Source organism: Camelina sativa, chromosome 11 (genome assembly GCF_030686135.1).
Source record: "Camelina sativa cultivar CO46 ecotype springtype chromosome 11, ASM3068613v1".
NCBI classification, from domain to species: Eukaryota; Viridiplantae; Streptophyta; class Magnoliopsida; order Brassicales; family Brassicaceae; genus Camelina; species Camelina sativa.
Genome location: NC_141890.1, coordinates 18,354,925 through 18,372,228, shown reverse-complemented (window position 1 = coordinate 18,372,228; position 17,304 = coordinate 18,354,925). Strand labels below are relative to the sequence as shown.

Below are 17,304 nucleotides of genomic sequence, written 5' to 3'. Positions count from 1 at the left end.
AAGCGAAATATTTTAAATAGCTGTTGCCTATTAAATACAAAGACAATTGGGGCGAAATATTTTAAATTTCCGTTATATATTGGTTGTTAGTTATTTAAGATAAACAACTAATCAACCTCATATGTGTAAAATGTCACATAATTTAGCTAATTTATGTAAATATCTAGATATAACTAAACAAAATTGGTCTATTTAAACTTGAGTTCCATTGTGAAGTTTTCACAGAGTTGTTCATTTGCTTCTCTCAAAGAATACAGAAAATTTCTTCTTCTTTCTTTGGGGGTAGATTTGGTATGAGTGTCGTTGCTAAAGATTTGTTTCAGTAAGATTATTCCATGAATATGGGTGACGGGGCCAACGTTAACGAAAGCAAACAAGTTGCTGTCGACAACAACGTCAAACTTGTTGACGATGAGTGTAGGATTTGTTTCGAGTCATTGGCTGATGATGATCGAACCCCTGTGATGCTTCGATGTGGCCATCCCTATCATCTCCGTAAGTTTTCCTTTTTGTTTTTTTTTTGTGGTCGTAAACATAATATTGTTTAGATAAGACATGAGTCATATCATTGGTCGTCTATATATTATCTAATTTAACCAAAATTGTCCTAATTATTATTAGCTGAATATCTTGCTGAGAAAAATTAATCTGAATTTTTTTTCTTTCTGATGATTTGTTGTTTCTTTAAACATAGATCATGCATATGTACTCGCGTGTGTTGGTAACGAAAAGCTAATTAGTTTTGTTTTGTTTTTTTTTCTTATGACATCAATTAGATTGCATTGGTTCTGCGTTCAATGTAAAGAACAAGATGCAGTGTCCAACTTGTAAGCGAGTGGAACAAAGTGAATGGTTGTTTGCACGCAGCATTCCAACTCGGCCAAGTTTCAATATGCCGATAGTTCAGCCACTCATGGGCGGCAACTTGGTAGGATACTACCGGATCCAACTAGATCAACTTTCGCCTCGAGGTTTAACGTACCTTTGCGTGAGTCTTCCATGGAGATGACGACACAACAGCAGATAGCAGCAAAGCCATCCCGCATCCGTGAGGAGTCTTCCTTGGGGATGACGCCACAACAACAACAGATAGCAGCGAACGTATCCCGTACTCGTCAGTCTTCCTTGGAGATGACGACACAGCAACAGGTTGCAGCAAACATATCCCGTACTCTTTCCGGGAAGCGCGTGAAGTATGATTATGGCACCAGAAGCAGCGGTGGAGAAGGACGAAGCTACTACAGCCGTGGAGAAAGTAGCAGAGGTGGAGGAAGTAGTGCAGAAGGGAAGGCAAAATTTAAGGACCAAAGCAATAGCAACGACAAGTCTTGGTGAGACAGGCAGAACCGGTGGATCCAAACAGTTCCGACCATCCAAGGCATAAGCACCATATATTAGATCCCAAAATTTCATGAGTTTTCGAAATTTAGACCCATTTTTCCATATTAATCTTTTATCTTTTTCTTTTTTTTTGGGGGGACTAAGGATGGTTCTAAGCATCGCTGGCCAGTCCCTACCAGATTTGTAATTTCATGATTTCAGAAAACTTGGAACTTTTTCGAAGTATATGATATCAAAAACAAGCCAATTAAGCACCGTACAAACATTATCTCAATAAAGAAAATTAAATTTGGCTAGAAACGTTCACTAACCAAACCAAACACCAAAAGATTTTGATCATTTCAAAAGCTACCAAACATTCGAAAATACGGGAATAACTCTAACGGGGACTTGGAGCAAAAAAAATGGCTCATTTGCAATAAGTCTCAAAACTCTGTAACATCTGATCAAACCAGTCTATCTCATGTTGGCAGCTTGCTTTTTATGGCTAGCGAAGCAATGGAACTATATCTCAGAACTGCTTCTTTAATCAGATCAGCTTGCACCTGTTTACTGTAGGGTCAGCTTTACAGGAATGGATAATTTATCCTTGAATACTCTACCAAATTGTATGTGTTGAGGGATCAATTTGACGTCTGACTATCTTACACACATATCCTCTGAACCTTGGCGTCAATCTTTTCGATTGCATCCAAACTCCAGCAATGGGATCACATCAACCGTCTATATTTCTCAGGAAACTACACAACGAAAAGGGCGAGATTCTTCTCAGTTATATACATTTTCCCAATGTAGTGACATCAAATGGTCATCTAACACTTCTTCACATTACCAACAGCTAATGCATCTTCAACATAAATATTTCTTTTATTATCAGAATACTTATATAGCACAAGTTCTTTCTACACTAGCATAGCCACACAAAATGCTTAAAACAGATTCAATGATATGGAATTTGAACACTATGTTTCAGGGAGATTTTCAACAATTGGAGCCAATACTCATAGAACAGGACAACTGTTGTAAAATATTCAAGTAAGCGATAGGTTCAAACAGTGGTGACCTAATTATGCTGGCCTACAACGGGATAGGATAGGTATGCCGAGAAATATTTTTTGTGTGGGTTTAAAAACTGCGCCACCATTATTCAAACAGAATCTTCCTCATCCCTGGCTATTGAGTACAAAACTATCAACTATTTAATTAGCAAGGCTGGTCGGATCTCGACAGTTTTGGATGCAGAAAATGCATACTACTTTACAAACTAAAGAAATTCATGGCATGTAAATATATTGATATCACCATTTCACTACTCCGTGGGACACTAACCTGAGGCTCTTTGGAGCATTGGTTATGATTCAATGGATATTTTGGAAAATGCAATGGCATGTTGAGCAAGAGGCACCTTCCTCGTGATTTGTTAGGAAGATTCTACACAAGAGAAATGGAAATGCCAGTTTTCAAAAAAATAATAATAAGAATGATACATGTAGTCAAGTGACTAAAGTCACTGACGTGATGTGTCAAAAAAAAATAGGTACTAGTGTACTACCGTACGACAAATGAGCATTACTTAACAACTCATGTGATAATGAAGCATAAACTCATTGAGGGATTCATGTAACAAGTCTTACCTGAAAAACTCTAAATCTCACATGGCAAGACCCAGGCTATAGGTAGTGGTCTTTATTTTATGCTTGAATATGTAGATAATGCAAATCTCGATTTTAAATCAGGATGCAAGTATCTGCATACCAAAGAATTTAAATACCCAAGAAGAGGCCATAAACACAAAAATGAAGGGGAATTCTCCTAGCGTTCAGAGCACCAGGCATACCAATTTATGGGCATAACACTACAGTCTACCCAAAACACGGAAATGTTTGGGCTTGATTTCTTAGCAATAATTAACCACTTTAGAGAAGATTTCATAACCAAAAAAGGCAAAGAGACTCGAAGCAAATTCAGATTAATCACAAAGTAAACCATGATAGTTGACCCGCGTATTATATAACATGTCCAAAAACAATGGACCTAGAAGTACAAAACATGAAGAATATACATATGAACATTAGTAATGTGGGAGAGGAAAACCTAGACTTGTTGCCGCCTGATTTCTCCCTTTCTTCGCCTGCTTCCCATTTCAGCAAGCCAAACATGTTAAAATGTCATATGGATTAGTCTTTATTGAACAACTTGTACCTATATAGACCACAGGTACGTAGTATAGATATATTGCTCTAGTACCTCGAAATTGCAGGGAAATGCAGACATTTGGTTGACGGACAATGTAGATTTGGTCACCAGCGATGTCGTCCTTATAGACATCTTGATTCCTTTGCCATCTCCATAGGGCGTGCGTTGAATTCATGACCTGTATGAACAACACATTCTAATGTTCAGCTCTTGTCGCATAAAAGAGAATCACTCTTTCTTATTATACATATGAAGATATACCTCAAGGATTCCATGGCCGAAGCTGCTCTCTCTGAAGGCACTCCAATCAGGTTGTCTGTCCCAGCAAAACTTTCCTTTTGCAGAGCCAGAAGTAAAATTTAAAGGGCATGATCCTCCTATCTCGGGGATGTTGTCTCCAGGAGAAGGACACTTCCCAGGGTCGTCCGCAAAGTCCACATCAACTTTCTCAATGTTACCACCATCTCCTATAGTTATGTAAACTGGCCCACACGGGTCTAGTGTGTAGTTGTATATGCGGTTCATTCTTTCGTATGCATGTACCTTCAGTAGCAATAAACGCCATTTTTAATCATACCATAGAAGAAGAACACCAGTATAACATTTCTCTATCACTATAATTCGACTTCACTACTGCAATATGGTCGTTTCAAACGAACAATGACAAGATATTCAACAACAAGAAGAAGAAATCAAAGAATATTAAATCTCCGTTTCACCAAGAAAAATTGAGAGCTCACATGTCCTGCAAACACAATGTCGACACGGTGTTGGTAAAGAAGCTCTTCCATTTCCTGCCTCATGCATTCAAACTCCTGGTAGTGCGAGGAGTAGCTGTTGTACCAAGGCGGATGCATTGTTGCAACCAGCCAAGGTGACACTGCGCGATCAACTTTAGACAAGTCTTCCTTTAGCCATGCATATTGTGCTCCTAAAATAACACATAATTATTCATAAAAATGAGAGTGATTGAAGTAGGAGAACCAGAAATTTTCCTCATTAATCAGGGAACAAAAGATACAAGTGCTTTGCTGAAACCAAAGAAAAGAGACTGCAAGTATCCATGGATTTACCAGTGTGATTATAGTCAACATATGCACCCAACATAACGAAATGCACTCCTCCCGCATCAAAAGAATAGTAGAAGTTGGTGTTGGAGCCACTCTCACTTGAAGGAACTGCAAACCTTTCAGAATATGACTTAAAGGTGATTCCGGAAGCTTGAAGCTCAATCTCATGGTTTCCTTCAATGACCATCGTCGGGACTTTGGAGGTAAGTGGCTCCATGAACCTGAACACAAAACAAAGATTTGCCACAAAAACCTCCTAAGTATATAACCTTTTTTCCTATGCACAGTATTATTCACTCTAATATACTGTGGAACAACTGGACAAAAAGCTAAGCAGGACCAACACAGATTTCTTCAAATCCAACTTATTAACCCAGAGATAGTAAGGTTTACCTTCCCCTGGCATCCCAGCGAGGTTGATACGTCTCCCTAATAGGTGCATCGGGAAATGAACATGAGAAGCATGAAACTCCTTTGCCACCAATTGTACGGTACTGGTCTGCATACGTTAAGTCCCCAACAATTATAACCATCGAAGGGTCGTTTTCCATCAAATGGTCAATGGTGGTGGTTGTGTTACTGGTAAGACCCAAATCTCCAACAAAGGCTATTCGATGCGGATATGCTTCTTTGCTTGGCAGTGGCAAAGTCTTAAAAGAGAGCTCCTGGCTCATTGCAGGAACAGAGCTGTCGCCGCACTTGTAATAGTACTTGGTTTCTGGTTCAAGACCTACAATATATTACAAGTCAATCGGCATTGCAACCAATATCTGCAAAAACAAAATCTTGACACTTGACAGTGGCAAGCCAACGCAAATATAGAATAAAGGCGTCTCAAAAGATATCATGTTTGTTTCTACAAAGGAAAATATACACACAACACAAGTCCACAATAAGATGTAAGTTATATATGGGGAGTGCTTTCACAATTAGGTGCCTAGCTTTTAACATTTCAAGTTGTCTCTGCATATATAGAACTAAGAAGCAAGGTAATAGTGTAATACTCAGCTCGTAACAAAACGAAGTTGCAAAGATTCATTCATACACATTAGAACTCTACACAAGAAAGATGAATGAAATTGCTCTTTATCATTATTACCATCAATGAGAACATGGTGTATGATGCCTGATGTGTAATTGAGGAGACCATCAAAGGGATACAACTGACTGTATACTGTTGCATTCCCTTTCTTTTTCAGCAAATATTTCCCTTTCTCCTTCCCATACCAAACCTCACTAGCAACTGAGCTAGGATCAAGCGGTTTCACATCTTTTCCAACTACAGCATCACCTGAAAAAGAAGAAGAATATGAACAAATCTCACAAATCCAAGTTCAATTAGACTAATTCAAAGCCTAGAGATTTCAGATATTGAAAATTCAAGAAAAATATAATCAAGAATTTGGCTTTACCAGTGACCCAAGAGACCCACATGGAGGTTGGAGTAGAGAGAGCTAAAGCAATCTGTTCTGGGAAATCGGAGCTGACGTTTCTCTTCCTCAGCCTCGGATGGTCCATAGGCAAGTCGTCACTGCCTCGCCGTAGAGACGGGTCGAACCGGCGGGTCAATGGCTTGAACGGGCCGTCTAAAGTTGTTGCGATCGGTTCGCCGGAGGCAAGTAACAACGACATTGAGGTAATTAGGGCAATCATCATTAGTAAAGGCATGTTCATGGTCATGGTCCAGAGGTTGTTTCATCTACGCGTGACGAGTTTTGATGGTCTCGAGCATTGACGCTTCTCTTTTTGCTTTGTACTGAGAATATGCCACATTGGTACGTGTCACCATTTTATTTGGGGCTCTGTTTACTACTTTACTAGACTTTCAAATATCAAAAAATTGAATTGTTTAGAGCCAAAATAGATAACCTTTTGTCAAAATTCAAAATAAATCACAGAAATTATTTAATTTCTAAATTGATGAAGATCGAATTGGGGAGGAGTGAAAGAGATAATATCAAAATAAAAATTATCATACATATGAAGAGTGGAATTATTTTAGTGATAAAACTGTTGTTTCTTTGATTGTTGGATTTGAATGTATAAATTTCGTTAAGAATGTTGGAAAGCCTTGGATTAACTGCATTAAAACGGTTTAACTCTCCAAGCATGTATGTAATGTTCTATATGGCGCAAGGTTGGAAATTTTTCATTTTCCTTCTTTTGTTATTATACTTACGATTCCTAAATACGTTTCATAGATATGAATAAACACAGGATTTGGGGGTTACAAGTATTGCAAGCAAAGAAGTAATATACACGAAAATGAAGGATAAAAGGAGCGTGAGGAGACTCCATGATTGGCTCCGGTGGGGTTGGAGAAAGGATGCACAAGAAACATAAAAGTGTCTCCCCTAAAGGTTTAACTAAAGGATTGTTACATACGTTTTCACTTTCCCCACATCTTTTCATCTGTTGGGTTATTGTATTGATTGGTTAATTTGTACTGTCTATACTTTATATTGTTTAGTTTTGTCATGGATTTCATAGATTTTTATCAACTTTTTTGGTATTTTGTAAAACATGTTTATGGTTTTTTTAGAAGTTTTCCAAATATTGTCTCTTACAATTTTAGATATTGTTTATCCAAAAACGATTCTTGTTACGTGCATAGAATAAAGAGCTTGTGTATCAACTTATTAATTCATTTGTCTTCCATTTCTTTCTCTCTTTAGTCTTTAGTCTTTAGTTTCAATTAAAGTCTTCGTGTGATAGGATTATAGGAAAGTCTTCAATTATTATTCTCGAGCATAGCTGCTGCAAAGGTAATACAAACGTTTTTTTCACCAACCGTCGTATCTAGATATAAAGGTTTAGGTTTGCTACTTATTTTGCTATTAATTTAATATATTATTTAGTGTTTGTATTTTTTTTTCTTTTTCTTTCTAGTTATGTTTGATGTTCTTGTTTCTTTGTTTTAGAACTATACTATGATTGTGAAAAATAAATGCTTTATCATTAATTTTGTTAAAGGCTTATAGCTAGTACTAGCTATGATAAGTTTTTGACGAGATCAAAAGTAATTTTTTTATCATGTCATGGTATATAGAAGGAACCGTGTAAATTAAAATATTAGCGCCCGGGTCCTTAACCAAAGCAGAGAAAGACCACAAGCATTGTCAAAGAACAATGACGTACCTGAAATATCATTTACCAAAGTTATGATCATGGTGATCTTCTATGTGGCTTAGCTTGATTATAAATGCATGTTTGGTTTACATAAAACTAATTTTGGTATTAGAGTTGCATGTGTAACAGTTTAACATTTTCAAAATCATATTGTACAACCCTTAAAGTATAATTTTCGGTAGGACTGGGCGATAATGCTCGTACCTACAAGATTAGTGATTTATCAAGTAAAAAAAATGAAATTTATGGGAGCAACAATGATGTTCGTGTATTTTTTTTTATCTCAGAATGATCACTAGATGTGCTGCATCATTTGTTTTTTACACACAAATCTAAAATGTTGTGTATTAGCGTGAAGACATTGTTTTTTTTTTTTTTTTTTTTTTTGTGCATCGTGAGCTTTTTATTCTTATAATCTTATTTTACACCCAATAATTAAGGAAAAAGGCCAAAACTGACTAACACTCCTCCAGGAATTACGAAAGAGGAAAAATCAGAAATGTAGTCTGCATGTACAATATATAATCATTTGTCTTATCCTTAATGTTTACTCAACGAAAAAGTGTGTATTGATTGAGTTAAGTATTGTATAATGTCTAATAATGATATTTGCAAAATGTATAACCTATATATGGTCGAAATCATGAGTACGACATTATTGCTATTATATGAGACACAACTATACAACTAATTTCACATATATATATATATAATTTCAAAAAAAAATCTCTATTTTAAAAACAAAATTGGATCTAGCTAGTTGAATGCATGTCTTTTTAAAAAAATCCATAATTATTATACTATATTTTGTTTATAGTATAACATGCAAAAGCCATAGATTTGAAGGTCTAAAGTCTAAACAGTGTTTATATTGATTATTTTAGATATTAACTTATTAGCATATATTTAATGAGTTCAAATGGAGATAAGACGGACAAAACCATTAGTAAATTGGACCGTACATTTATATATATATATATATATATATATATATAAATTATATATTTTTAATTATCATATTATTTATATCCATTTTACATTAAAAAATCGCCCCTTCTAAAAATAAAATGATATAAATCCGTTTACATATATTCAAAACCAATATCTATAGTTCATACTTCATACTTCATTACTATTTTACTATGTTTGGTTTGACTTCAGGTTTGATGCATGTGTCAAAATGATAAATCCACAACGTACGTAATTTAACATTTGGCAGAAACATACCATGCAATGCAATATAGCATGATGTGGCCGGTCAACTAACCACCGTAATTGGTGCATCAGGCCAAACCAAAACAAAAAAATATTGGAAATTGAGAAAATATTTTGTTTTCCCCATTAAATCCGGCATAAACCAGTGGTGGTGAACCATTAGCTGCCGTACGGAACACACCGCTCTTTTGATGACATGACATTTTCAAGCTCTCTGATTTGTTGATTCGTTAGTTATTTTTTTTCATTCACTCCACTAACCAACCAATCACACATCTGCGTTTCCTTTTTTTTCGATAAACACATCTGCTTCTCCTACTTTACTTTAGTATGTATTTGTTACTAATATAATCTTGTGAGTTGTGACAATATATGTGAGATTATTGTATTTGACTTTTGTTTTAACAAACTTCAGAACATCCACCAATGGACCCAACAACACTTTTGTGTATATAGCAACTAGTATAGAGTCTATATAGACCAAACCTAAGCAATAAAATATTGAGTTTCAAAACCTTTAACCAGAAAAACACTGAGTTTTAGTAGGTTAATTTGGTTTAGCCGTTTACGATCGATTTTAATTTATACAACTTTTTAACATTTTATTTTCAAGCAGTTGTGCTCAACAGTTCTCGGAAGCTTTTTGTTTTGGTTCTTTTGAGTGGAGATTTTGTCTTCAAGAAGCAACTTTTACTTCACTAGAAAAATAAGTAAGCTAAAAATAGTAAGAAGTAAATTTATCGTTACTATAAGAGTTGTGGAACAAAGATATTTAAACATTTTCAACTTTAATTTTTCTAAAGACATAGCTGGGGCGCCAGTTCCAGGTTCTCCACATTAATTTTTTTTTTTTTTTTTTTTTTTTTTTTTTTTTTTTATGTTTTCTTAAAAAAATTTTGTTCTAAAACATTTCTTTTTCTGTTTTCTTTAATAGTACAAAATTGTCTCAAGACATTTTTTTTCTTATATCTGTCATATGTAAGACACCTTGGAATCTTAGATGGATACAAATAAATTTGTTTACCTTTTGGCTATCTCACCAACATCATTAATTTTCTCTTTACAAAGTAAATGAATCACAATCTATCCAAAAATATTTTTTTAATTTGCTCTTATAAAAATGCTATACTGTAGATTAATTTCTTTACGCTATCTTCTTGGACTGTAATCATTTGATTAGGGAAACCCAATTGAAGTTAGTGAAACTAGTAAATTAGTAACATTTAATAACAATGATTTATGAAGAGAGGATTAGGACTTTATTAAACATATGAGACATGAGGCGGTTACGGCAGTTATGAGGGGGTTTGGCTCATAATTACGGCGTTAGAATTAGGGGGTAATGAACGGTTAACGGAACGGATCCGAGGATCTCACACTATCATTCATCAACGGCTAAGATCGTAAGATGAGAAAAGTAACAAACACAATCCGTTAAGTAGCGGTATGTGTTAACTAACGGCGACGTCAACGTTACTTTATAGCTGTGTGTATAAACGAAGACGGTTTCCTTGGAGCTTGTGCACACTAATCTTCTTCGTCTTCTTCATTCTTACCTTTCTCTCTCCTCTCTGTTTTCCGAGAAAAAGAGTGCGAGAAAATTTCGTAAGATTCTAGAAGAAGAAGAAGAAGAAGAAGCTTCAATGGCGTCGTCTACTCAGAAAGTGATCAGTGTTTGCTTCGCCGTGTTCGTCGTCTTAGCTCTAACGGTGACGATTCTCCGGTACGATTCTAGGTCTTTCTCTCTTCTCAAATCTTTCATCTTTTTTTTCTCTCTCTCTGTTTATTTTTCTTCTGTTTCGCTGTTTATTAAGCTACATTGTTAATTTCTGTAAAGGATTTTGAGCTTTTTTCATCTCTGTTTGTTAAATCTCGCTTCAACGATTTTTTTTTTCCATAGATTTGCGTTCTGTTTATGGATTTTGATTTTTTTTTTTGTGAGAGATTTCAATTTCAAGCTCCAGATTTGGTAATAATGCTCTTTTTCTCGGTTTTTGATTTTTTTTTGTAGGAAGCTGAAAACAGAGGAGTTACAGAGCTTAAGCAGCAGCTCAACAATGGCGGCGATAAGGTAAAAAAAGGAACAAAACTTTCGTACAGATGCAAACATAACACGCGTTTTCAACCGCTAGGGTTACCTCTTTTTATTTTAATTTTGTTATGAAATAAAAGTAGGAATATAACTAATGATCCTAGCCGTTGATCTGTACGACTGTTTTTGCCGAGAGTTTTGGATTAGATTTTCGTAATAATGCTCTGTTTTTCTCGGTTTTTTGATTTCGGTAGGAAGCTGAAAACAGAGGAGTTTCAGAGCTCAAACAGCTCAACAATGGCGGCGACAATGTAAGAGAGACTCAAGTTTCTTTTTTTTCTTTTTTGCCGCCGCTCACAAAACATGAAACGCGCTTTTAACCGCCGCTAGGGTTTTATCTTCATTTATTTATTTTAGTATTTTACTTCTAAAATAAAGTTGGAAAATGAAGTAGAGGTCCTAGCCGTTGGATATGTTAAAGATCTTCCCGGATCCATTTCCGTTAAACCATTTCCTTTTTGTTGGTCTTTTGATTCCTCGAATGTAGCGTTTATATATAGAGAGAGAGGTTTCATTCATCGCCGCTCACACATGCTCTGTCTGTCGTCTCTTCACTCTATTTATTCCACGTCAGTAAATAAGTGTAGTACGATTTCGTTAAAGGATTAATTAGTCAATTTGATGTAATTCTCTGTTTCTGTTATACTCTCTCGCGTGTATAGACATCGATTTTTTACTTGCTTTGGGATGAGAACACGTGTTATAAACCGATGTGAAATTGTGAATTTATGCTTTAAAAAACTATTTTGGTTGGTTTATAATTTATGAGTTTATGGTTGGTCGCGTCATTTGTGTTTTATTTTATTTTGTTACAGGCTTGGAGGTGAAGAAGAACAACAACACGCGGTTGCTGCTGATCCAGAGAAGGTTGCTGATGAAGTCGCTAAGCTTGTTCAGATGTGTGTTCCTCTCTCTCTCTCTCTCTCTAATTGTGTGAATGCATTAATTTTAAATTTGCTCTGCGAAAATAAGCATTTAGACACACGTGAACCTTCAAATAAAATTTAATTAGAGAATTACACAGGGGAAAAAATTACGGACTATAAAAGCGTAGAACAAAAAAAAACTTACTTTTTTGAATTTGTTTTATTAATTTGAATTTTAACGGGTAAAGAAAGATAAAAACTTTTGCTTTTATTGTTGTCTCTGTCACCTCTCTCACTCTCTCTTTTTTATTTCGTCGTGAAACGACAAAACCCGTCTCTCTCGCGCATAAAACTGACACATTGTCGTTTCACCATGCTCGCGATTGTCAGAGTCCGTTCGCTTGCACGGACATTGTTTTGTTTGTTTTATGGTTTAGAGACGGCATTTTCTTCCTTCCTTCACTCATTAAATTCGATTTCACCTTTTTTTTTTTGGTGCTCTTGTGACTTGAATTTGGGGGTTTTTACACGAAGAGTTTGGTTCAGTAACTCCTCCTGTCGTCTTTTTGTGGCATTAATTTTGAAGTCTCTTTCATTTGGATATTATTGTCTGGTCTGTTTTAGGTTTTTTCACCAGCTGAACATTAATGGACCTTTTTTTTTTCCGGATTTTATTTGACAACCACTTTGTTGACCTCATAAACCAACAAAATTTTATCCATGAGTTAGTTTATTACTTATTACGTTAGGTAAGAACAAACAGAAACGGCGGCTGAGATGTTTAATCAGCCTTTAGATTCGAATGAAACAAATCACTATTGAATTAATTATCTCAGATTTGTCTGTGTGTGTGATTGATTTGATCTATCAAGCATGAGATGTAATTAACCACGTGGGTATTGAATTTCAGGAGTGAACAGAACAGGACAGCAAGGAGGAAGCTAGGATTCTTCTCCTGTGGAACTGGTAATCCAATTGATGACTGCTGGCGTTGTGACCCTAACTGGCACAAGAACCGTAAACGCCTCGCGGATTGTGGGATCGGTTTTGGAAGGAACGCAATTGGTGGTCGTGATGGACGCTTCTACGTTGTTACTGATCCAACTGATGAAGACGTTGTTAATCCCAAACCTGGGACTCTACGCCATGCTGTCATCCAGGAGGAGCCTCTTTGGATTGTGTTCAAGAGGGATATGGTTATAGAGCTAAAACAGGAGCTGATCATGAACAGTTTCAAGACCATTGATGGCCGTGGCGCCAACGTGCATATAGCCAACGGTGCTTGCATCACCATCCAGTTTATCACCAATGTCATCATTCATGGTCTTCACATTCATGATTGCAAGCCTACTGGAAATGCAATGGTTAGAAGCTCCCCATCTCACTTTGGTTGGAGGACGATGGCTGATGGTGATGCAGTCTCCATTTTCGGATCGTCTCACATCTGGATTGATCATAACTCCCTCTCTCACTGTGCTGATGGCCTTGTTGATGCTGTCATGGGGTCTACTGCTATTACTGTTTCCAATAACCACTTTACCCACCACAATGAGGTCTCATTTGTTCTCTGCCCTCCTTCAAAACACTAAATCTATAGGCTGGTTCTGTTTTCATGACACTTATATGGATGTATGGGTGCAGGTGATGTTGCTTGGTCACAGTGACTCGTACACAAAAGACAAGCTGATGCAAGTGACCATTGCTTACAACCATTTCGGTGAAGGACTGGTTCAGAGAATGCCAAGGTTACTATTCGTTTTCAACTTTGTTAATTCAATTAAGTTGCCATTTATTCTGACAGTAGAAAATCTTGTTAATCCATTTAATTTGTCATTTGTTCTGACGGTAGAAAATTGGTTGTGTAATGGCAGGTGCAGGCATGGGTATTTCCATGTGGTTAACAACGACTACACTCACTGGGAGATGTACGCCATCGGTGGGAGTGCAGAACCAACCATCAACAGTCAAGGAAACAGATATGCTGCTCCCATGGACCGCTTCGCCAAGGAGGTTCAACATCTTAAAAACCTTTATGTCTGCTTAAACAGAGTAATCAGAGGTTGTTATATTTATAAGCAAAATTAAATTGTGGATCCACAGGTGACGAAAAGAGTGGAGACAGATGCAAGTGAGTGGAAGAAGTGGAATTGGAGGTCGGAAGGAGACCTTCTACTGAATGGAGCATACTTCAGGTCATCAGGAGAAGAAGCGTCTGCTAGCTATGGACGAGCCTCAAGCTTAGCAGCTAAACCATCATCTATGGTCGACACTATTACCTCCACTGCAGGAGCACTAGGTTGCCGTAAGGGCAGACCTTGCTAGTTGCTACTTCTCTCTCGCTCTCTCTATACCACCATCATAGCAACTAACCTCAAACCCTTTCACATATCTTTGGAAGGTGCATATATAGTACTACTCTATTCTGTTTTCCTCTTAAGACGGTCATTTCCCGTTTTCTTCCGGATGGTAGGAATTGGTCAACCTCGGCTTGCTTCTTCTTCGTCTTCTTAAAAAAGGTGGGAATGCAGAGAGAAGCAAGCGCAGAAGCGTTGTTCAAAAAGTCTCCTTCTAGTTTACAAATCTCTTATTGTCTTAGGTTTGGCTTTTGTTTTTGGGGTTGTTAAGGTCCTTTGGTTTTAATGGATCTCCCCTGAGTTCTAGAGTCTCTTTTGGGGTGTTTTTTTTGGTTCTAATTCCCTTTAAAGTTAGTGACAGCAGTTGCAAAAATTGTTACAAGACGATTGAAAAGCTTTTGGTTTGATTGCAACTTCCATTGGCTTTTATGTTTTGTTTGGTTGTTGGCATTTTTTTCAGTGGATAACAAATTGTTTAAATCTGTTTATGCAACCTAAGCAAACCACTTGTGAGGCGAGAGAGGTGTGTAAATGAAAAGGAGTTGCACTAACATGTAATGTGATCTCAAACCAACAAATAATTGATGCGATCTTTATTTCTTCTTTTGGAGTTAAGGTTTTAGTGGCTCTGTTCCCTGCGCTGCACGTTACGTGTTGGGATTTTCTTTACTCTTTTTGGATTCGATTCATAAGCTTTCTCATGTGATTGGAGAAATTATACGAGGAGCTTTACCCACTGATTGTTCTCTCATAAATACATTGTGTGATCATAAGCGGCTATTCATGTGAAACATCATGTCATCCCATTCCCTTTTTGTTTGCCATCCAACATTTATTTTAGCTTTTTGGTTGGATGGGTTTATCAGATTCGTACCAAGTCTCACCGTCAGAGTATTTAATAGAGACCAAGAAGAACACTACCAAACGATGCCTGTCAATCCATGTATGGGTTTTACTTGTAATTTAGAGAAAAACGATACACAATATTAATATCCCCAAAGGAGCTTAAAAATAGGACCAAGAATCTGGTGAGTGATCAGTGCTCTGAATACATTGATGATAGGGTTCTCTCTAAATGGTATCTTCATCTGTCTCGAACACATAGCCTGCCTCCTTAAAGTGAGATTTCACCAACGCTAATGACTTGTACCTATGGGATATCATGTTCTTTTCTTCCTTGGCCATTTCTGCATAACTACAACCAAAATAGAGAATACCACCAACCACTCTTAGTTTCTTCTTTTACCAGTATACAATTAATGCAGGTTCAATACAATGTTTACTGGGAGTTAGTTAACAGAGGCATACGTTTGGTCATATCCATCAGGTTGAAACACTGGATCCCACCCGAAATCAGTTGGTCCTCTTGCTGGAACTATCTTACCCTAACACATCAATCACAAGGAAGACGCAAATCAAACTTTGAAAATACAAACAGAGACAGAAAAAATTAAAATGACTAGCAGATGGAGCAATTGAGTTTGATAAAAGAGTGGTGACAATATCTAACATACCGGAGTTTTCCCCAAAAATGTAAGAGGTTCAGCACCTGGACCACGCGAGAAAGAGAATGCGCACAATGCATAAGCTGTTTTATCTTCATAGGCCATCAGTAAGTTGTTCAGACCTGGGCAAGAGTCAGACCAAGCTGGGTGTTACTAGTGTAAGAGATAAATGAAACAAAGGAAGAGGTCAGAGATACGATTGACTATTACAACCTTCATGTCCAAGCTTCTCAAGAAACCACTTGCTGCAAAAACAGAAAGAAAGATCATAAAGAGTAACAAAGACATCTAGAGACAGCAACATAGCTCCAATACAGCTAGACCCACACTAATTCAATCTAATATTGACCAGTAGTAGATGCTAGCAAACATAGAGGTCTCTTTTACAACTCAGCCCGCAATGAATTAAGACAACTAGGATCAGAAGATTCAGTAAAACAACTCCATTTGGCTACTCACTCACACCAGTTAGGAGCTGCCAAGAAGAACTAATAACAAGACTTGATCCAACCCAACCAGACAATTTTCGAGGACATCCATATAAAGGTACCACTCAAGAATTATCATAGTAACATATCTATGCATGTAATCCCCTGAGTTTATGAACTCATAGGTTACATTAACCCTCATCATGACAGAGTGGAGTTGGAGAATCTATATCTTTCAAATGAAGATTTACAAGCACAACATCAAGAAAAGAATGAAGAAACAATACTTACATGTATGGCCCTGAAAAATCCAACAAAAAAAAAAGAAAAAGAAAGAATCAATAAAAATTTAGATAGTGACATTTGCTGTGCATAGAGTACAAGAAGAAAAACTTAAGAATCTGAAGAAACTCATACCAGGAAGCCCCTTCAGGGAATTGAAACAGAGACATGTATCCTCCACTAGCACTGGACCATTCACCTTCTCGTTTACAAATCAAACAAACTTTGTATCAGTTCTTACTGTCTATCCTTAATCATTAGCTTATTGTTACTAGTCGGACCACGCTATGATCACAAACAAGTGCTTACAGATAAAACACAAGTATGCTGATTTATTTAATCAGTTCAAGTAGAAAAGGGTAAAAAGCTTGTGCACCTGAAGAGCAGCTAAACGAGCCTTCTCTTTGGAGATATCCTCAGGCTCACCTTGAAGCTCAGGCACTGCAACTCATAAACAAAACTAAACCAATGAGAGTCAAGAAAAAGAGGGAATACAGTAATCTCGAGAGAGAAATTGAAATGGGTACCCACGGTCGAGTTTGAGAGATTTGAAAGGAATTGAATTTCCGATGATAGCTTTGACCTCTTCGAGCTTCTTGGCGTTTCCCGTCACAAACGTCACCGGCCGTGGCAAAACCACCGCTGCTTTCGCCGCCGCCGCCGCCATTTTTCTGTGTCTCAGTCTCAGATAGCGAGAGCAAAAAAGGTCCTCCTTCTTCTTTGCCAACAAATGGGCTTAAGTCCACTCGTATCTAGGCCCATTAAAATTTACGATTGACCAATAATCTAATCATCGGTATGTAAATTGTACCGGAGACAAGATTGC

The 17,304-nt window shown here is 36.9% G+C and overlaps 3 protein-coding genes across 7 annotated transcripts; 1 reads left to right on the top strand and 2 right to left on the bottom strand.

Annotated features, from left to right (window-relative positions):
- Positions 1 to 1,554: 1,554 nt before the first annotated feature.
- LOC104723822 (purple acid phosphatase 23) lies at positions 1,555 to 6,434 on the bottom strand. Of its 4 annotated transcripts, XM_019232163.2 has the most exons (11): positions 6,020 to 6,403; positions 5,707 to 5,898; positions 5,001 to 5,337; positions 4,611 to 4,828; positions 4,278 to 4,468; positions 3,799 to 4,080; positions 3,589 to 3,715; positions 3,436 to 3,472; positions 2,976 to 3,088; positions 2,671 to 2,772; positions 1,555 to 2,081 (listed from the first exon to the last, which is right to left on the bottom strand). In XM_019232163.2, the coding sequence occupies exons 1-9, from the start codon at positions 6,285 to 6,287 to the stop codon at positions 3,028 to 3,030; spliced, it is 1,713 nt and encodes a 570-aa protein (XP_019087708.1). In that variant the 5' UTR covers positions 6,288 to 6,403; the 3' UTR covers positions 1,555 to 2,081; positions 2,671 to 2,772; positions 2,976 to 3,027. The 4 variants fall into 4 exon arrangements, with proteins under 4 accessions (XP_019087708.1, XP_087331726.1, XP_010440539.1 ...); XM_087475600.1 differs by lacking the exon at positions 2,976 to 3,088; XM_010442237.3 differs by lacking the exons at positions 1,555 to 2,081; positions 2,671 to 2,772; positions 2,976 to 3,088 and having other exon boundaries at positions 3,290 to 3,472; positions 6,020 to 6,434.
- Positions 6,435 to 10,417: 3,983 nt separating this feature from the next.
- Positions 10,418 to 14,743, top strand: LOC104723820 (putative pectate lyase 15). 2 transcript variants are annotated; one of them, XM_010442234.3, is made up of 8 exons: positions 10,418 to 10,674; positions 10,963 to 11,022; positions 11,238 to 11,294; positions 11,859 to 11,942; positions 12,820 to 13,462; positions 13,551 to 13,654; positions 13,781 to 13,919; positions 14,010 to 14,743. In XM_010442234.3, exons 1-8 carry the CDS (start codon positions 10,595 to 10,597, stop codon positions 14,229 to 14,231), a joined length of 1,389 nt encoding a protein of 462 aa, XP_010440536.1. In that variant the 5' UTR covers positions 10,418 to 10,594; the 3' UTR covers positions 14,232 to 14,743. The 2 variants fall into 2 exon arrangements, with proteins under 2 accessions (XP_010440536.1, XP_010440534.1); XM_010442232.3 differs by having other exon boundaries at positions 10,470 to 10,686.
- Positions 14,744 to 15,191: 448 nt separating this feature from the next.
- Positions 15,192 to 17,146, bottom strand: LOC104723817 (inosine triphosphate pyrophosphatase). The gene is made up of 8 exons (XM_087475006.1): positions 17,010 to 17,146; positions 16,855 to 16,919; positions 16,614 to 16,677; positions 16,488 to 16,497; positions 15,982 to 16,013; positions 15,778 to 15,890; positions 15,572 to 15,648; positions 15,192 to 15,458 (listed from the first exon to the last, which is right to left on the bottom strand). The coding sequence occupies exons 1-8, from the start codon at positions 17,143 to 17,145 to the stop codon at positions 15,335 to 15,337; spliced, it is 621 nt and encodes a 206-aa protein (XP_087331132.1). The 5' UTR covers position 17,146; the 3' UTR covers positions 15,192 to 15,334.
- Between the last annotated feature and the right edge of the window lie 158 nt (positions 17,147 to 17,304).